This window comes from Haematobia irritans, chromosome 4 (genome assembly GCF_050003625.1).
Source record: "Haematobia irritans isolate KBUSLIRL chromosome 4, ASM5000362v1, whole genome shotgun sequence".
In the NCBI taxonomy this organism is placed as follows: domain Eukaryota; kingdom Metazoa; phylum Arthropoda; class Insecta; order Diptera; family Muscidae; genus Haematobia; species Haematobia irritans.
In genome coordinates, this window is record NC_134400.1 from 123378300 (window position 1) to 123393083 (window position 14784).

General features: G+C 30.5%; 1 protein-coding gene across 12 annotated transcripts in view; it reads left to right on the forward strand.

Annotated features, from left to right (window-relative positions):
• The window catches only part of LOC142237055 (protein alan shepard-like), a 1108257-nt gene that overhangs the window by 1078357 nt on the left and 15116 nt on the right, over positions 1 to 14784 (forward strand). For all 12 annotated transcript variants that reach the window (XM_075308393.1, XM_075308391.1, XM_075308390.1 and 9 more), the window contains one exon: positions 5084 to 5256. In XM_075308393.1, coding sequence (XP_075164508.1) covers positions 5084 to 5245 — 162 coding nt within the window. In that variant the 3' untranslated portion in view covers positions 5246 to 5256. The remainder of the gene's footprint in view (positions 1 to 5083; positions 5257 to 14784) is intronic.

Genomic DNA, 14784 nt, shown 5'->3' on the forward strand with positions numbered 1-14784 from the left:
TAATTTGCCTTTTAGTCATATCTACACTGAAAAAAATATTTACCTGATTTTAAAATTTTATAATGCACAATTTACAAAATATTAAGGACAAATTTCTTTACAATAATGAAATTTTAATTAAAAGAAAGTTTATAATATTTGCTTCAAATTTTTTTTTCATTAAATTTAGGACACACATTTTGTAAGTTTGTGCGTCCCTCCGTTAAAATCGCATGTCTTTGAGCTAAGGTAGATTTTCCTTAAAATAAAGAAGCACATTTTTGATTTTAAAAAATCGCCCTTAAATTAACTGAATTATTGAATCTAAGAGAAAAGTTCACAACTGTGGTATCACAATGGACTGAATAATCTAAGTGCGCCTGAAATATCCGGCTGCACTATACCTAACCTCACCTAACCGAAAACTGTCAGTAGATCGATAATGTGCAATGGTACGAGATTTTATTCACATTTAAAGACTGGAGGGTTCAACTTGGGGTTTTCCATCCAAATATAAAGTAATCAAACTTTATTTCTGAATGGAATAGATCAAAATGCTTTTGTAAGCTTGTAAACAATAAAATAAACTGTTACTGGAATATAGCTGTCAGACGAGGAATAATAGCAACCTTAAGTTGGTTGCAATATATATATGTTATCAGCCACACTGTATATGATATAGAGCTGAACTTAAGCCAGTGATGCACATGCTTTTGAACCCAACTGAACGAGACAAAGATGTTTGGCATATTTTACTTCAATATTGGCATATTTTTTGAACAAAGGCATAAAAAGTAATGCAGACCAAGTTTTAGAATATTCTTTTAAATCTTACAGACTTTTTAGTTTAAACAAGTATATACGGCCGTAAGTTCGGCCAGGCCGAAGCTTATGTACCCTCCATCATGGATTGCGTAGAAACTTCTTCTAAACACTGCCATCCACAATCGAATTACTTAAGTATCGGTAACGCTTGCCGATGGCAAGGTATCTTAAAACCTCCTAACACCATCTTCTAAATTGTATGTAAGTCCATACGTGGTATATATTAAATCAAAAAAGATCGATCCAATACGTATATAATTCAGTTTGACAAAGTAGACATAAAATTTGTACAAAATTTTCTACAGAAATAACATTTTAACAAAATTTTCTATAGAAATAAAATTTTCACAAAATTTTCTATAGAAATAAAAATTTTGACAAAATTTTCTATAGAAAGAAAATTTTGACAAAAATTTCTACAGAAATAAAATTTTAACAAAATTTTCTATAGAAATAAACTTTTGACAAAATTTTCTATAGAAATAAAATCGTGGTAGATTATTTTTGGCTCGAGTGGCAACCATGATTATGAACCGAATAAAATTTGAACAAAATTTTCTATAGAAATAAAATTTTGACAAAATTTTCTATAGAAATAAAATTCTGCCAAATCTGGGGATCGGTTTATATGGGGGCTATATATAATTATGGACCGATGTGGGCCAATTTTTGCATGATTGTTAGAGACCATATACCAACACCATGTACCAAATTTCAGCCGGATCGGATGAAATTTGCTTCTCTTTGAGGCTCCGCAAGCCAAATCTGGATATCGGTTTATATGGGCGCTATATATAATTATGGACCGATGTGAACCAATTTTTGCACGGTTGTTAGAGATCATATACCAATACCATGTACCAAATTTCAGCCGGATCGGATGCGATTTGCTTCTCTTTGAGGCTTCGCAAGCCAAATCTGGAGATCGGTTTATATGGGGTCTATATATAATTATGGACCGATGTGGACCAATTTTTGCATGGTTGTTAGAGACCATATACCAACATCATGTACCAAATTTCAGACGGATCGGATGAAATTTGCTTCTCTTTGAGGCTCCGCAAGCCAAATCTGGGGATCGGTTTATATGGGGGCTATATATAATTATGGACCGATGTGGGCCAATTTTTGCATGGTCATTAGAGACCATATACCAACACCATGTACCAAATTTCAGCCGGATCGGATGAAATGTGCTTCTCTTAGAGGCTCCACAAGCCAAATCTGGGGATCGGTTTATATGGGGACTATATATAATAAGGACCGATATGGACCAATTTTTGCACGGTTGTTAGAGACCATATACCAACATCATGTACCAAATTTCAGCCGGATCGGATGAAATTTTCTTCTCTTTGAGGCTCGGCAAGCCAAATCTGGGGATCGGTTTATATGGGGGCTATATATAATTATGGACCGATGTGAACCAATTTTTGCACGGTTGTTAGAGACCATATACTAACACCATGTATCAAATTTCAGCCAGATCGGATGAAATTTGCTTCTCTTTTAGACTCCGCAAGCCAAATCTGGGGATCGGTTTATATGGGCGCTATATATAATTATGGACCTATGTGGACCAATTTTTGCATGGTTGTTGGAGACCATATACCAACACCATATACCAAATTTGAGCCGGATCGGATGAAATATGCTTCTGTTAGAGGCTCCACAAGCCAAATCTGAGGGTCCCTTTATATGGGGGCTATACGTAAAAGTGGACCGATATGGCCCATTTTCAATACCATCCGACCTACATCGATAACAACTACTTGTGCCAAGTTTCAAGTCGATAGCTTGTTTCGTTCGGAAGTTAGCGTGATTTCAACAGACGGACGGACGGACGGACGGACGGACGGACATGCTTGGATCGACTCAGAATTTCACCACGACCCAGAATATATATACTTTATGGGGTCTTAGAGCAATATTTCGATGTGTTACAAACGGAATGACAAAGTTAATATACCCCCATCCTATGATGGAGGGTATAAAAATTCACCAGTATGATATTATAATGAAAAAAAGATTGTTGTACATCTTCTCCGTTGAAACTCGATATTCGTTCGGAAGAAAGACGTCTCGCTTGCACGGTTGCCACAATTGGTAGAATTCTACTAAAAAATTGGTAGATTTTTTACTGTTTTGGTAAATCGGTCAAATTCTTCAGGTTTTGGTAGATTTTGCCAAATATTCTCTCCCAAAAATTTGTTATAGAAATTACATTTTGACAAAATTTTCTATAGAAATGAAATTTTGAGAAAATTTTCTATATAAAAATTTTTTTGAGAAAATTTTCAAAAAAAACATTAAAATTAAATTTAAATTAAAAACAAAAAACATAAAATTTAAAAAATTTTCTAAAAAAAACAACAAAAAATTAAAGTAATAAAATTTTGACAACATTTTCTATAGAAATACAATTTTGACAAAAATTTCTATAGAAATAATGGTCAAAACTTTTTTTTATAGAAATAAAATTTTGACAAAATTTTCTATAGAAATAAAATTTTGAGAAAATTTCCTATAAAAACAAAATTTTGACAACATTTTATATAAATTCAATATCTTTAGAAGAACAATTAGTGCTATAGTCAAGTGTACCAAATTTTATTGAAATCGGTTCAGATTTAAATATAGCTCCCATATATATCTTTCGCCCGATATGGACTAATACGGTCCCAGAAGCCAGAGTTTTACCCCAATTCGGTTGAAATTTTGCACTAGGAGTGCAATTGACTACACTAAGTCAAGTGTGCCAAATTTTATTGAAATCGGTTTAGATTTAGATATAGCTCCCATATATATCGTTCGCCCGATTTACACTCATATGACCACAGTGGCCAATCTTTTACTCAGATTTAATTGAAATTTTGCACAGGGAGTAGAATTAGCATTGTAGCTATGCGTGCCAAATGTGGTTGAAATCGGTTCAGATTTAGATATAGCTCCCATATATAGCTTTCGCCCGATTTACACTCATATGACCACAGCGGCAAATTTTTTGCTCCGATTTAGTTGAAATTTTGCACAGAGAGTATAATTAGCATTGTAGCTGTGCGTGCCAAATTTGGTTGAAATCGGTTCAGATTTAGATATATCTCCCATGTATAGCTTTCGCCCGATTTACACTCATATGACCACATGGGCCAATTTTTAACACCGATTAAGTTGAAATTTTGCACAGGGAGTAGAATTAGCGTTGTAGCTGTGCATGCCAAATTTGGTTGAAATAGGTTCAGATTTAGATATAGCTCCCATATATATGTTTTTCTGATTTGGACAAAAATGGTGAAAATACCAACATTTTGCTTTTAAAATCGCCACTGCTTAGTCGAAAAGTTGTAAAAATGACTCTAATTTTCCTAAACTTCTAATACATATATATCGAGCGATAAATCATAAATAAACTTTTGTGAAGTTTCCTTAAAATTGCTTCAGATTTAAATGCTTCCCATATTTTTTTACTAACATTGTGTTCCACCCTAGTGCATTAGCCGACTTAAATTTTGAGTCTATAGATTTTGTAGAAGTCTATCAAATTCTGTCCAGATCGAGTGATATTTAAATGTATATATTATAAATTTATTATAATTTAAATATATTTGACGGATGTGATATGATATCGAAAATTTAGATCTACAAAGTGGTGCAGGGTATAATATAGTCGGCCCCGCCCGACTTTAGACTTTCCTTACTTGTTTTTCCATGTGGCTGACAGTGAGCTTTTTGATTTATATGTATTGGGTGTTTTGCCTGGGATAAATTCGGTACTGGGAAAATTCGATATGAAATAATTTATTAAGAAAGCTTCGTCTTCGGTTAATCGGCCTTTTGACGCCGTAGGCCGATTATCGATTTCTGGCCACATGCCGAAGCCGATTCTTCGGTTGAGTTCTAATTTTTATATTTCTCCAGTTAGCTATCACTTTTCCTATCAATTTGATAGTTTTTCGTCTTCGTCAGAGCATATTCTTTGGTCTGCAGCCAAACATTAAATAAATTGTTATCAAATTACTGATCTCATATTGTCAAAAAAAAAACTCTTTCCTACTCACATCATTTGGAAAATCTCACCTTGAAAATATCCTATAAAGTAATGACACATTATTGTAAATAATTCATCATTGACATGTAATTACATATATGTTTGTGATATACATAAATATTTAATTTCCATTTTATTACGTCTATTTAATTGGTAAAAATTTTAAAATTTTTTTGTTTGTGTTAACCTTTGACGTTTGTTTTCATTTTTTTTTTGTTTCTTTTTTTTTAGAATTTCTCTCCATCATTACAGTATATTAGTCCAACTTATCCATATTATGCACAACCTACAATTATACCAACAATGCAAATGACAGATTCTGAACAGGCTAGCACAGCTGCATCACCCGATGAGGCATATACGCAGTATCAACATCCTGCTGCTCCCAAATAGGTTTTCGCGAGGTGAGTGCGTCAGTCAGTGCGATTGAATGGATGTATGTTTATTGAGTTGCCTTTAATAGTTATAAAATATTTTTTTCCTTTTGATGGTTTACTTTCGAAAGTAAATGTTTTGTTATTTTTAATTTAATTAGGAAATTTTATACTTTTTTTAATTTATTTTATAATTGAATCGCAAAAAATTTGACATTTATATGAGAATTAACTTGAGGATGTAACAATATCACAGTTTCGTTGGTGCTTATATTGGGGCGGTGCAAAGGTATCTGACTGGTATCATATGTTATGTAAAAAAAAACACCTTATACAAGTTATCGCCAACATTAAGTCTCTTTTATGGTAAACGAACTACTTGTTTTAAAGTGAATTTTAATTTTTATAGTGTCAATATTTTCGTATCACTTTCTAATATTAGTGTAGTAATTTTTATTTAAAAATTCCCGAATAATTACTTCTAATGCCACACTTTTTATACTACATGTGGTCACCTAAAAGTATGCAAAGATTTCATTGAGAATACTCCTTTTTCCATTCGTCTGATTGGTCAATAACTATTGAGAATTTCTAAAAGGTGGCACAAAAAGTGCCACTCGCGACAAAAATTAACACAATCATTTAAAACAAAATGCCATTCTTTTCCATAAAGACAAATATAAATTAAATGTAAAGGGTGATTCTTTTGAGGTTAGGATTTTCATGCATTAGTATTTGACAGATCACGTGGGATTTCAGACATGGTGTCAAAGAGAAAGATGCTCAGTATGCTTTGACATTTCATCATGAATAGACTTACTAACGAGCAACGCTTGCAAATCATTGAATTTTATTACCAAAATCAGTGGCAGAAAATCCGCTTTTTTATCGACAAATTTTGTTCAGCGATGAGGCTCATTTCTGGTTGAATGGCTACGTAAATAAGCAAAATTGCCGCATTTGGAGTGAAGAGCAACCAGAAGCCGTTCAAGAACTGCCCATGCATCCCGAAAAATGCACTGTTTGGTGTGGTTTGTACGCTGGTGGAATCATTGGACCGTATTTTTTCAAAGATGCTGTTGGACGCAACGTTACGGTGAATGGCGATCGCTATCGTTCGATGCTAACAAACTTTTTGTTGCCAAAAATGGAAGAACTGAACTTGGTTGACATGTGGTTTCAACAAGATGGCGCTACATGCCACACAGCTCGCGATTCTATGGCCATTTTGAGGGAAAACTTCGGAGAACAATTCATCTCAAGAAATGGACCGGTAAGTTGGCCACCAAGATCATGCGATTTGACGCCTTTAGACTATTTTTTGTGGGGCTACGTCATGTCTAAAGTCTACAGAAATAATCCAGCAACTATTCCAGCTTTGGAAGACAACATTTCCGAAGAAATTCGGGCTATTCCGGCCGAAATGCTCGAAAAAGTTGCCCAAAATTGGACTTTCCGAATGGACCACCTAAGACGCAGCCGCGGTCAACATTTAAATGAAATTATCTTCAAAAAGTAAATGTCATGGACCAATCTAACGTTTCAAATAAAGAACCGATGAGATTTTGCAAATTTTATGCGTTTTTTTTTAAAAAAAAGTTATCAAGCTCTTAACAAATCACCCTTTATTTATATCAGTTTTTCTAAATATAATAGTGAAATTACTTGTTTCAAATTAAATTTAAAATATTCTCATAATCATTTCATCTCGATTTCACATGAACTTTACAATTCAGGGCAGGAACACGGTTTACATATAGACAAATTTCCTTACATGATAAAATCAATTATTTGTTAATTCATCGATCACATTTGTGCTCTTAAAAGGATTTGGGATCAACATTTACAAAATGTATTACAATATAAAAGGAATTAACTTAAAAGTCGCACAATGTACCAAAAAATTGGCAAGAAATGAAAATGTAATATTGATATTTAGTGGCATAAAAGTATCAACGCAAGTATCCATCTTGAAATGGAGAGAGACTAGGGTTGCGAACAGGGTTGAGGTTTGTAAGAAAACCTAAGTGGCAACACCCCGAAAACTGATTTTTCCTAAGCCAGTTGAAGGTATTTTATCATGCTTTCTTTCATAGACATAAGAGGAAGGATATAGTGAAAAATGTCAAATTAAAACAATGATAAAGAAGAGTAAGACTTACAGCAAGTTTTTGTAACTCATGAAGAGGTTGTTAACCATATGAAAGACTATTAAAAGTTTATGAATGAATATTCATAAATTTGTTAAACAGTTATGAATACGGTTGAAAGCCTTGACTTTTACATTGCTTTCACGAAATGAAAATTTACCTTTTATTAAGATTAGAAAAACAAAACATCTTTCTGGAACTAATTTAGTATCATTTTAACTCTGGTTTCTAGATCCATGCTTCCTTTTAGATTTTGTTTTTTCGGTATACGCAATATTACTAAATATTTTTTCAATTTAAATTAAAACCATGCACACACACACACATCTCAATTGCCACCAAATTCAATCGCTTAATATTTTCCCAATTTGTATGTATGCGTAGAAAATATTAAATATTTATTAGAAATTCATTAATTTTGTTAATCCATTATTAAATGAAATATTTATTTGTAGTGTCTGGCTATCGAAATACTCACGAGGCTAACATAGGTTTCTTTTAGTGCTGGATACAGCATTTGAACATCTCATCGGTGCAAACCACGCTACACGCTCACAAAAAATCGCTTCTGTAACATATACTCCCAAACATATTTTGCTTCAAGCATATACATTTTTGGGTATTGCCCAAACATTTATATGTTTGATCTCTTCCAATATATAATATGTTTGAAAGCATATTAGTCTAAACAATATATGTTTGGGTAGTCTAAGTTTCAAACATTTTGTATTTTTGCATCCAAATTCAATAATGTTGTCTTCCAAAAAACAATATGTTATTATGTGAACATATAATATGTTTGGAAGCATTTTGCACCCAAAAATATTATATGCTTAAAAAAAATTCTCCCAAACAATATTGTGCTCAAAATTTTATTTATTTATTTATATATTTACAATCATAATGAATTATGAAAATAAACAGGTAATACAGGTGCTAACAACATAGGTTTTCGACCTGAATGCTCAAAATTTTGTTTCTGCCCAATTGTATATTCCCCCACATCTTTCTCACTTCCACGAGATTTTTTAGTTCTTAGCACCTTTTTCTGTAATACAAACATTGTAGAAGAAATTATTCAATTGTATGATTTTTTTTTATTTTAATTTTACCTTTTGCCGGACGGGGATTCGAACAACGGACCACACAGTTTGTAAGGATCAAAGAAGTGGCTGATCAATTGCCCAAGGAAAAATAAAATGTTAATTTTGTAATAACAAGCAACAACCACCAACTTAATTCAATATCGCTCCCTGTTAAATAGCGCTCCAATCTACTAAACACATATATGTTTATAGCCTATTTCTAAATTAATATATGTTTGCATCCAAGCATATTATATTTACAAACATTTTATGTCCCAAACTTAATATGTTCTAACATATTAACATATATGTCCCAAACATGTTATGCTAGTTTATGAACATTATATGCTTGCACTCAAAAATATTGTGTTTAAAAATTTGTGTTCCAAACATATAATGTTTATAGCCAAACATATGAAAAACAGTCTTTTTCATCCGTGTAGTGTTGCCAGATTTAATTTTCGTAAAGTGACGTTTCTGTGATTAACAACAGACGTTTATTGTAATTAATTTGTACAAAAATTATTAGATTAAATGTATTAAAGCTCCAATATATATAAACCATAGAAACCCTCAGATTTTAAGTAAGGAGATCTTATGCCAATAACTTGGTATTTTACCTGGATAGTAGAAATGCTGGTGTACAGATATCTAAGGAGAAATGAACGCAGTTTCCAGTGAAAATCAGCTAAGTTTTGTTCGAATCAGCTATCTGTTACACGAATTATGACCTTTAAACAAAGCCATCACATCGGAGAAAAACAAATTCGGTAACTGGCTATTTTCTTGTTAGCGAACAAATTCCTCGAGCACATGTACTTTTTGGAACTTCAATGACTTTAGTCCAAACTACACGCAGAGAAGAAATATGATCACCGCAAACATGTTTCAAGAGCAAAATGTTATTTTTGTATGGTGACCATGTAACATCAGATACATGATTTTCGAGAAAATAAAATGGTTGCGAAAACCGTGTTACATGGTCACCACCCAAAAATAACATTTTGCTCTTAAAACATGTTTGAGGTGATCATATTCCTTCTCTGGGTGTAATCAAAATGTGTTGCGTCCGACATGTTCAACTCACGAGCAAGTTTGCTACCACTCAGATAATTTTGACGCGATGCATTAATACAAATATCACGGTAACGAGCAATGGTACGAGAAACAAAAGATTTATTCACATTAAAAAGCTGGAGGCCTCTAACGATAGACACATAGGATCTCCCAGGCAAATATAATGCAATCACATTATCACACTTGAATCCCATTACGAATAATTGTATTTCTGAATGCAAAAGATCAAAATGCCTTTGTATGCTTATAAACAATAAAATGAACTATCACTGGAATTTTCGATTATTGTAGGATAATCTTGTAGTTTTAATTATGTTATGCCTACAACCAGAGAAGGAATATGATCACCCCAAAAAAAATTTTCGAGATCAAAATGTTATTTTTGAACGATGAACATGGAACATTTTTCTCGCAAAAATATTGTTATTTAGGCAAACATATACATGGTTTTTGAAATCAGATACATAATGTTCGAGAAAATAACATTGTTGCGACAAACATGTTACAGGTTCGACGTCCAAAAACAACTCCTTCTCTGAGTGTATATATTAAGCTATTTATATTTATAATCCATTATGACAGATATGGTTCACAAATTATAGAATGAACAAATAAATAGAATGAAATATTTTTTAATTCGCTTTAATTCGCGGGGTTTATTTTTTAATTCGCTTCAACTTCTAAGTCTACAGCTGAAGATCTGAAGTTCACCAAAATCATCAAAAGTAAAAATTTGCTGATGTGAAAATTCAATCATCCCTAGTTAAATTCATAAAAATTAAAAAAGACGATTACTAATTACTCTTTACTTTTCAAGTTACAATGTGTGCATGTATATTTGTAGTTGCAATTGACACAATAATGTTGATCAATTTCTAATTAATTTTAATTTGTCTATCAAAATCAATTATACGAATATTAAAATTGAAGTGAAATATGAAATTCATGTGGTTATGCTTTTTTATTTGAAAATAATTATAGTAAAATATTATGTGTTTGTGTGTTTATTTATATATAGTATATGTATTTTTACTTCGCTTCATTTTAATCATTTAATTTGATGAATTATCATATGTGTTTTTTTAAGTTTTTTTATTTATTTTTTACAATAACTCATCCTACGTACCATCATTTTTATATGCTGCTAGTGTCTGCTTGCTTTGCCTGCCTGTTTGCTTCAATCTGTTCAGCACTCAATAATTACTCTAATAATATAATCGGAATTAAGTAGCTAATCACAAAATCATTACAAAGCCTAAAAATATTGCTATGAAATTTCCAGAACTTTATCATGAAGCAATAAATTGAACACATTAACCTTTTTATTCCAAAGGTTGCGTATAGGTAGCATTAACATACAAAGGAATTTGTCAGTAAAAATAGCAGAAAAGTCTGCTAAAAGAGCAAAAAGTCTGCTGAAAAATGGAGATCAATCATTGTTTTCTCCAATAGCAAATTTTGTCTGCTATTTTTTAAGCTCGATTACACTAAAACATTTTTTAGTCTGGCTGAAACAAACAAAAAAAGATAAACTAGAGGCTATCGTAACACAATAAAAACAACATAAATATTAAGAACATGTCCTGTATTTACCCAAAAATCTGAATATTTAATTCAATAATATTTTTAAATAGACTTCGGGTAACATCTTAAATCCTACATACGAATATATTACAATTCTTTTTGCTGTTTTTGTACACATCAAATTTCGTTGGCTGTTTTGCAGGTATTTTTACCGTTTACACCCAAAGAAACTTGTTAGTTGACACTGCAAAAAAACTTGCCAAAACAACAAAAACTCTGCTGAAAAGGGAAAGCAATGTTTGCTGAAATAGAAAACAGTGACAACTGACAGCGTAGTTCGGGATATGCGGATCGTATAATACTGTCATAACCTCATTGCAAAGCTCTCATTTTCTGTATATGTCATTTGCCCGGAGTGCAAACAACATAGTTTCGTGCCAAAACAAATACTCCAAAGGCATCCAATGAAAGGGTTTGTTCATGGCATTGTTACCACGGTTACCATAGTTGGTAGAATTCTACCAAAAATGGTAGATTTTTTTACTGTTTGAAAGATTGGTAGAATTCTTGATGTTTTGGTAGATTTTATAAAACATTCCTCTCCAACTAAGATGTACTTCAATTTACTATAGAAATAAAATTTAAAACAATTTTCTATAGAAATAAAAATTTGAAAAATATTTTAACAAAATTTTCTATAAAAATAAAATTTTGACAAAATTTTCTATAAAAACAAAATTTTGACATAATTTTCTATAAAAATAAAATTTTGACAAAATTTTCTATATAAATAAAATGTTGACAACATTTTCTATAGAAAAAAAATTTTAACAAAATTTTCTAAAGAAATAAAATTTTAATAAAATTTTCTATACAAATAAAATTTTGACAAAATTTTCTAAAGGAATAAAATTTTGACAACATATCCTACTGGAATCAAATTTTGACAAAATTTTCTATAGAAATAACATTGTGAAAAATGTTCAATAAAAAAATTCACATAATTTTCTATAGAAATAAAATTTTGACAAAATTTTCTATAGTAATAAAATTTTGACAAAATTTTCTATAGTAATAACATTTTGACAAAATTTTCTATAGTAATAAAATTTGGACAAAATTTTCTATAGTAATAACATTTTGACAAAATTTTCTATAGTAATAAAATTTTGACAAAATTTTCTATAGAAATAAAATTATGACAAAATTTTCTATAGAAATAAAATTTTGACAACATTTCCTATGGTAATCAAATTTTGACAAAATTTTTTATAGAAATAAAATTTTGAAAAATGTTCAATAAAAACAAAATTCACAAAATTTTCTATACAAATAAAATTTTGACAAAATTTTCTATACAAATAAAATTTTGACAAAATTTTCTATAGAAATAAAATTTTGACAAAATTTTTTATAGAAATAATATTTTGACAAAATTTTCTGTAGAAATAAAATTTTGACAAAATTTTCTATAGAAATAAAATTTTGACAAAATTTTCTATAGAAATAAAATTTTGACAAAATTTTCTATAAAATAAAATTTTGACAAAATTTTCTATAGAAATAAAATTTTGACAAAATTTTCAATAGAAATAAAATTTTGACAAAATTTTCCATAGAAGTAAAATTTTGAAAAATGTTTAATAAAAAAATCACAAAATTGTCTATAGAAATAAAATTTTGATAAATTTTCTATAGAAATAAATTTTAAAAAAATTTCTATAGAAATAAAATTTTGAAAAATATTTTGACAAAATTTTCTATAGAAATAAAATTTTGAAGAAATTTTCTATAGAAATAAAATTTAGACAACATATTCGATAGAATTAAAATTTTGACAAAATGTTCGATAGAAATAAAATGTTGACGAGGGTTTCTTTAGAAATAAAATTTTGACAAAATTTTATATAGAAATAAAATTTTGACAAATTTTTCTATAGAAATAAAATTTTGACAAAATTTTCTATAGAAATAAAATGTTGACAAAATTTTCTATAGAAATAAAATTTTGACAAAATTTTCTATAGAAATAAAATTTTGACAAAACTTTCTTTAGAAATAAAATTTTGACAAAATTTTCTATAGAAATAAAATGTTGACAAAATTGTCTATAGAAATACAATTTTGACAACAATTTCTATAGAAATAAAATTTTAAAAAAATTTTCTAAAGTAATAATAATATAGAAATAAAATTTTGACAACATTTCCTATGGTAATCAAATTTTGAAAAAATTTTCTATAGAAATAAAGTGTTGACAAAATTTTCGATAGAAATACAATTTTCATAACATTTTCTGTAGAAATAGATTTTTTGCAAAATAAGATTTTTTTGGTTGGTAGTTTTTTGGTAGATTATTTTTCGCTCGAGTGGCATCCGTTATCGTTACAAGTGATGAAAAGTAGATCCGCTACGTCAATCTCAAGCGATAAAAATCATACCTCAACATCGACTATAAAGCAGAATATCCATGTAAAGAAGTTTATGCTCTGTTTTTGGTGGAGCAGCTTTTCAATCAGAATTGACTGTTGTGCGTTTTTCTAGTGATACGATAATTTGCTTGGAGGTGCTTCGCGATCGAGCAAGATATGGTTCATCTTGAAACACCCATACGATTCCACAATTCATCACCTGTCACGATGTCATAGACGTTTCTCGAATAATGTGATTGTAGTTTTTGAGCATTTCTTTCGACCAATCGACAAGAGCATTTTTTTGAGCGATTGACAAGTTATGTTGTATCCAACGAAAACAATTTTTTTGACAGTCAAATGTTCATACAATATTGAATATACATATGCCGGTGCCACTAATGCCTAAGGTTGTCTTAATCTCACGATAGGTTGCATGACGATGCTATATCAGTTGGCTCACAGTATCAATGGTTTCCGGAATAACAACTGATTTTGGACGACCTTCTCGAAATTTGTCTTGAACTGAACTGCGGCTTCGATAGAGTTTAACATACCCTCGATAAACACAGCATTTTATCGCTAAAAATTTAATTAAACTCATCGATGCACTGTTGTCGAGTTAATCCACTTCGAAATTGTTAAAAGTAGTTGCACGAAAAAGTTCACTATTTAATTCCATTTTTTTTTTGGGATCTCGTATGTCAAAATGTTCTGAGTATGTACATAGAAAGAAGAGTTTTCTTTTCTGAGGAACGAAATTTTAGACAAGCAAAGTTTTCTTTCGTCGCTAAAATTTGTGTTTTTAAAGCAAATAAAAAATATCAGAGACAAACGTTGAATCGCTTATCACAAATATGGGTTTATTTAAAAGAAAATATATTATATGAAAGGAGAATTTCGTTTGCCTAAAATTTCGTTCCGGAGGAAAGTTTTCTTTGGGTGTATAACCGACAAATGTCAAGCTTTACGATAGAGCTATCAATTGAGTATGTATCGGAGTATGTATAACCGACAAATGTCAAGCTTTCCGATAGAACTGTCAATTGGCACATTGAAAAATTTGTTGCCAAATTCCGAAATATAAACGATAACGCTACTATTGAATATTATTTTAAATGTTATCCAAATCTGGGGCTTAGCGATAATAATAAGATATCTCTGACACTGTACTAGGGGCCATATCTCTACAAAAAGATACACGAGTTTTGAATATAAGAATTTTGTTCATAATAATGCATGCTACTAGTATATAAATTGTATTTAAGTTAATAGCTCTGATTTGCATGAATACTAATTGAAATTATGAAA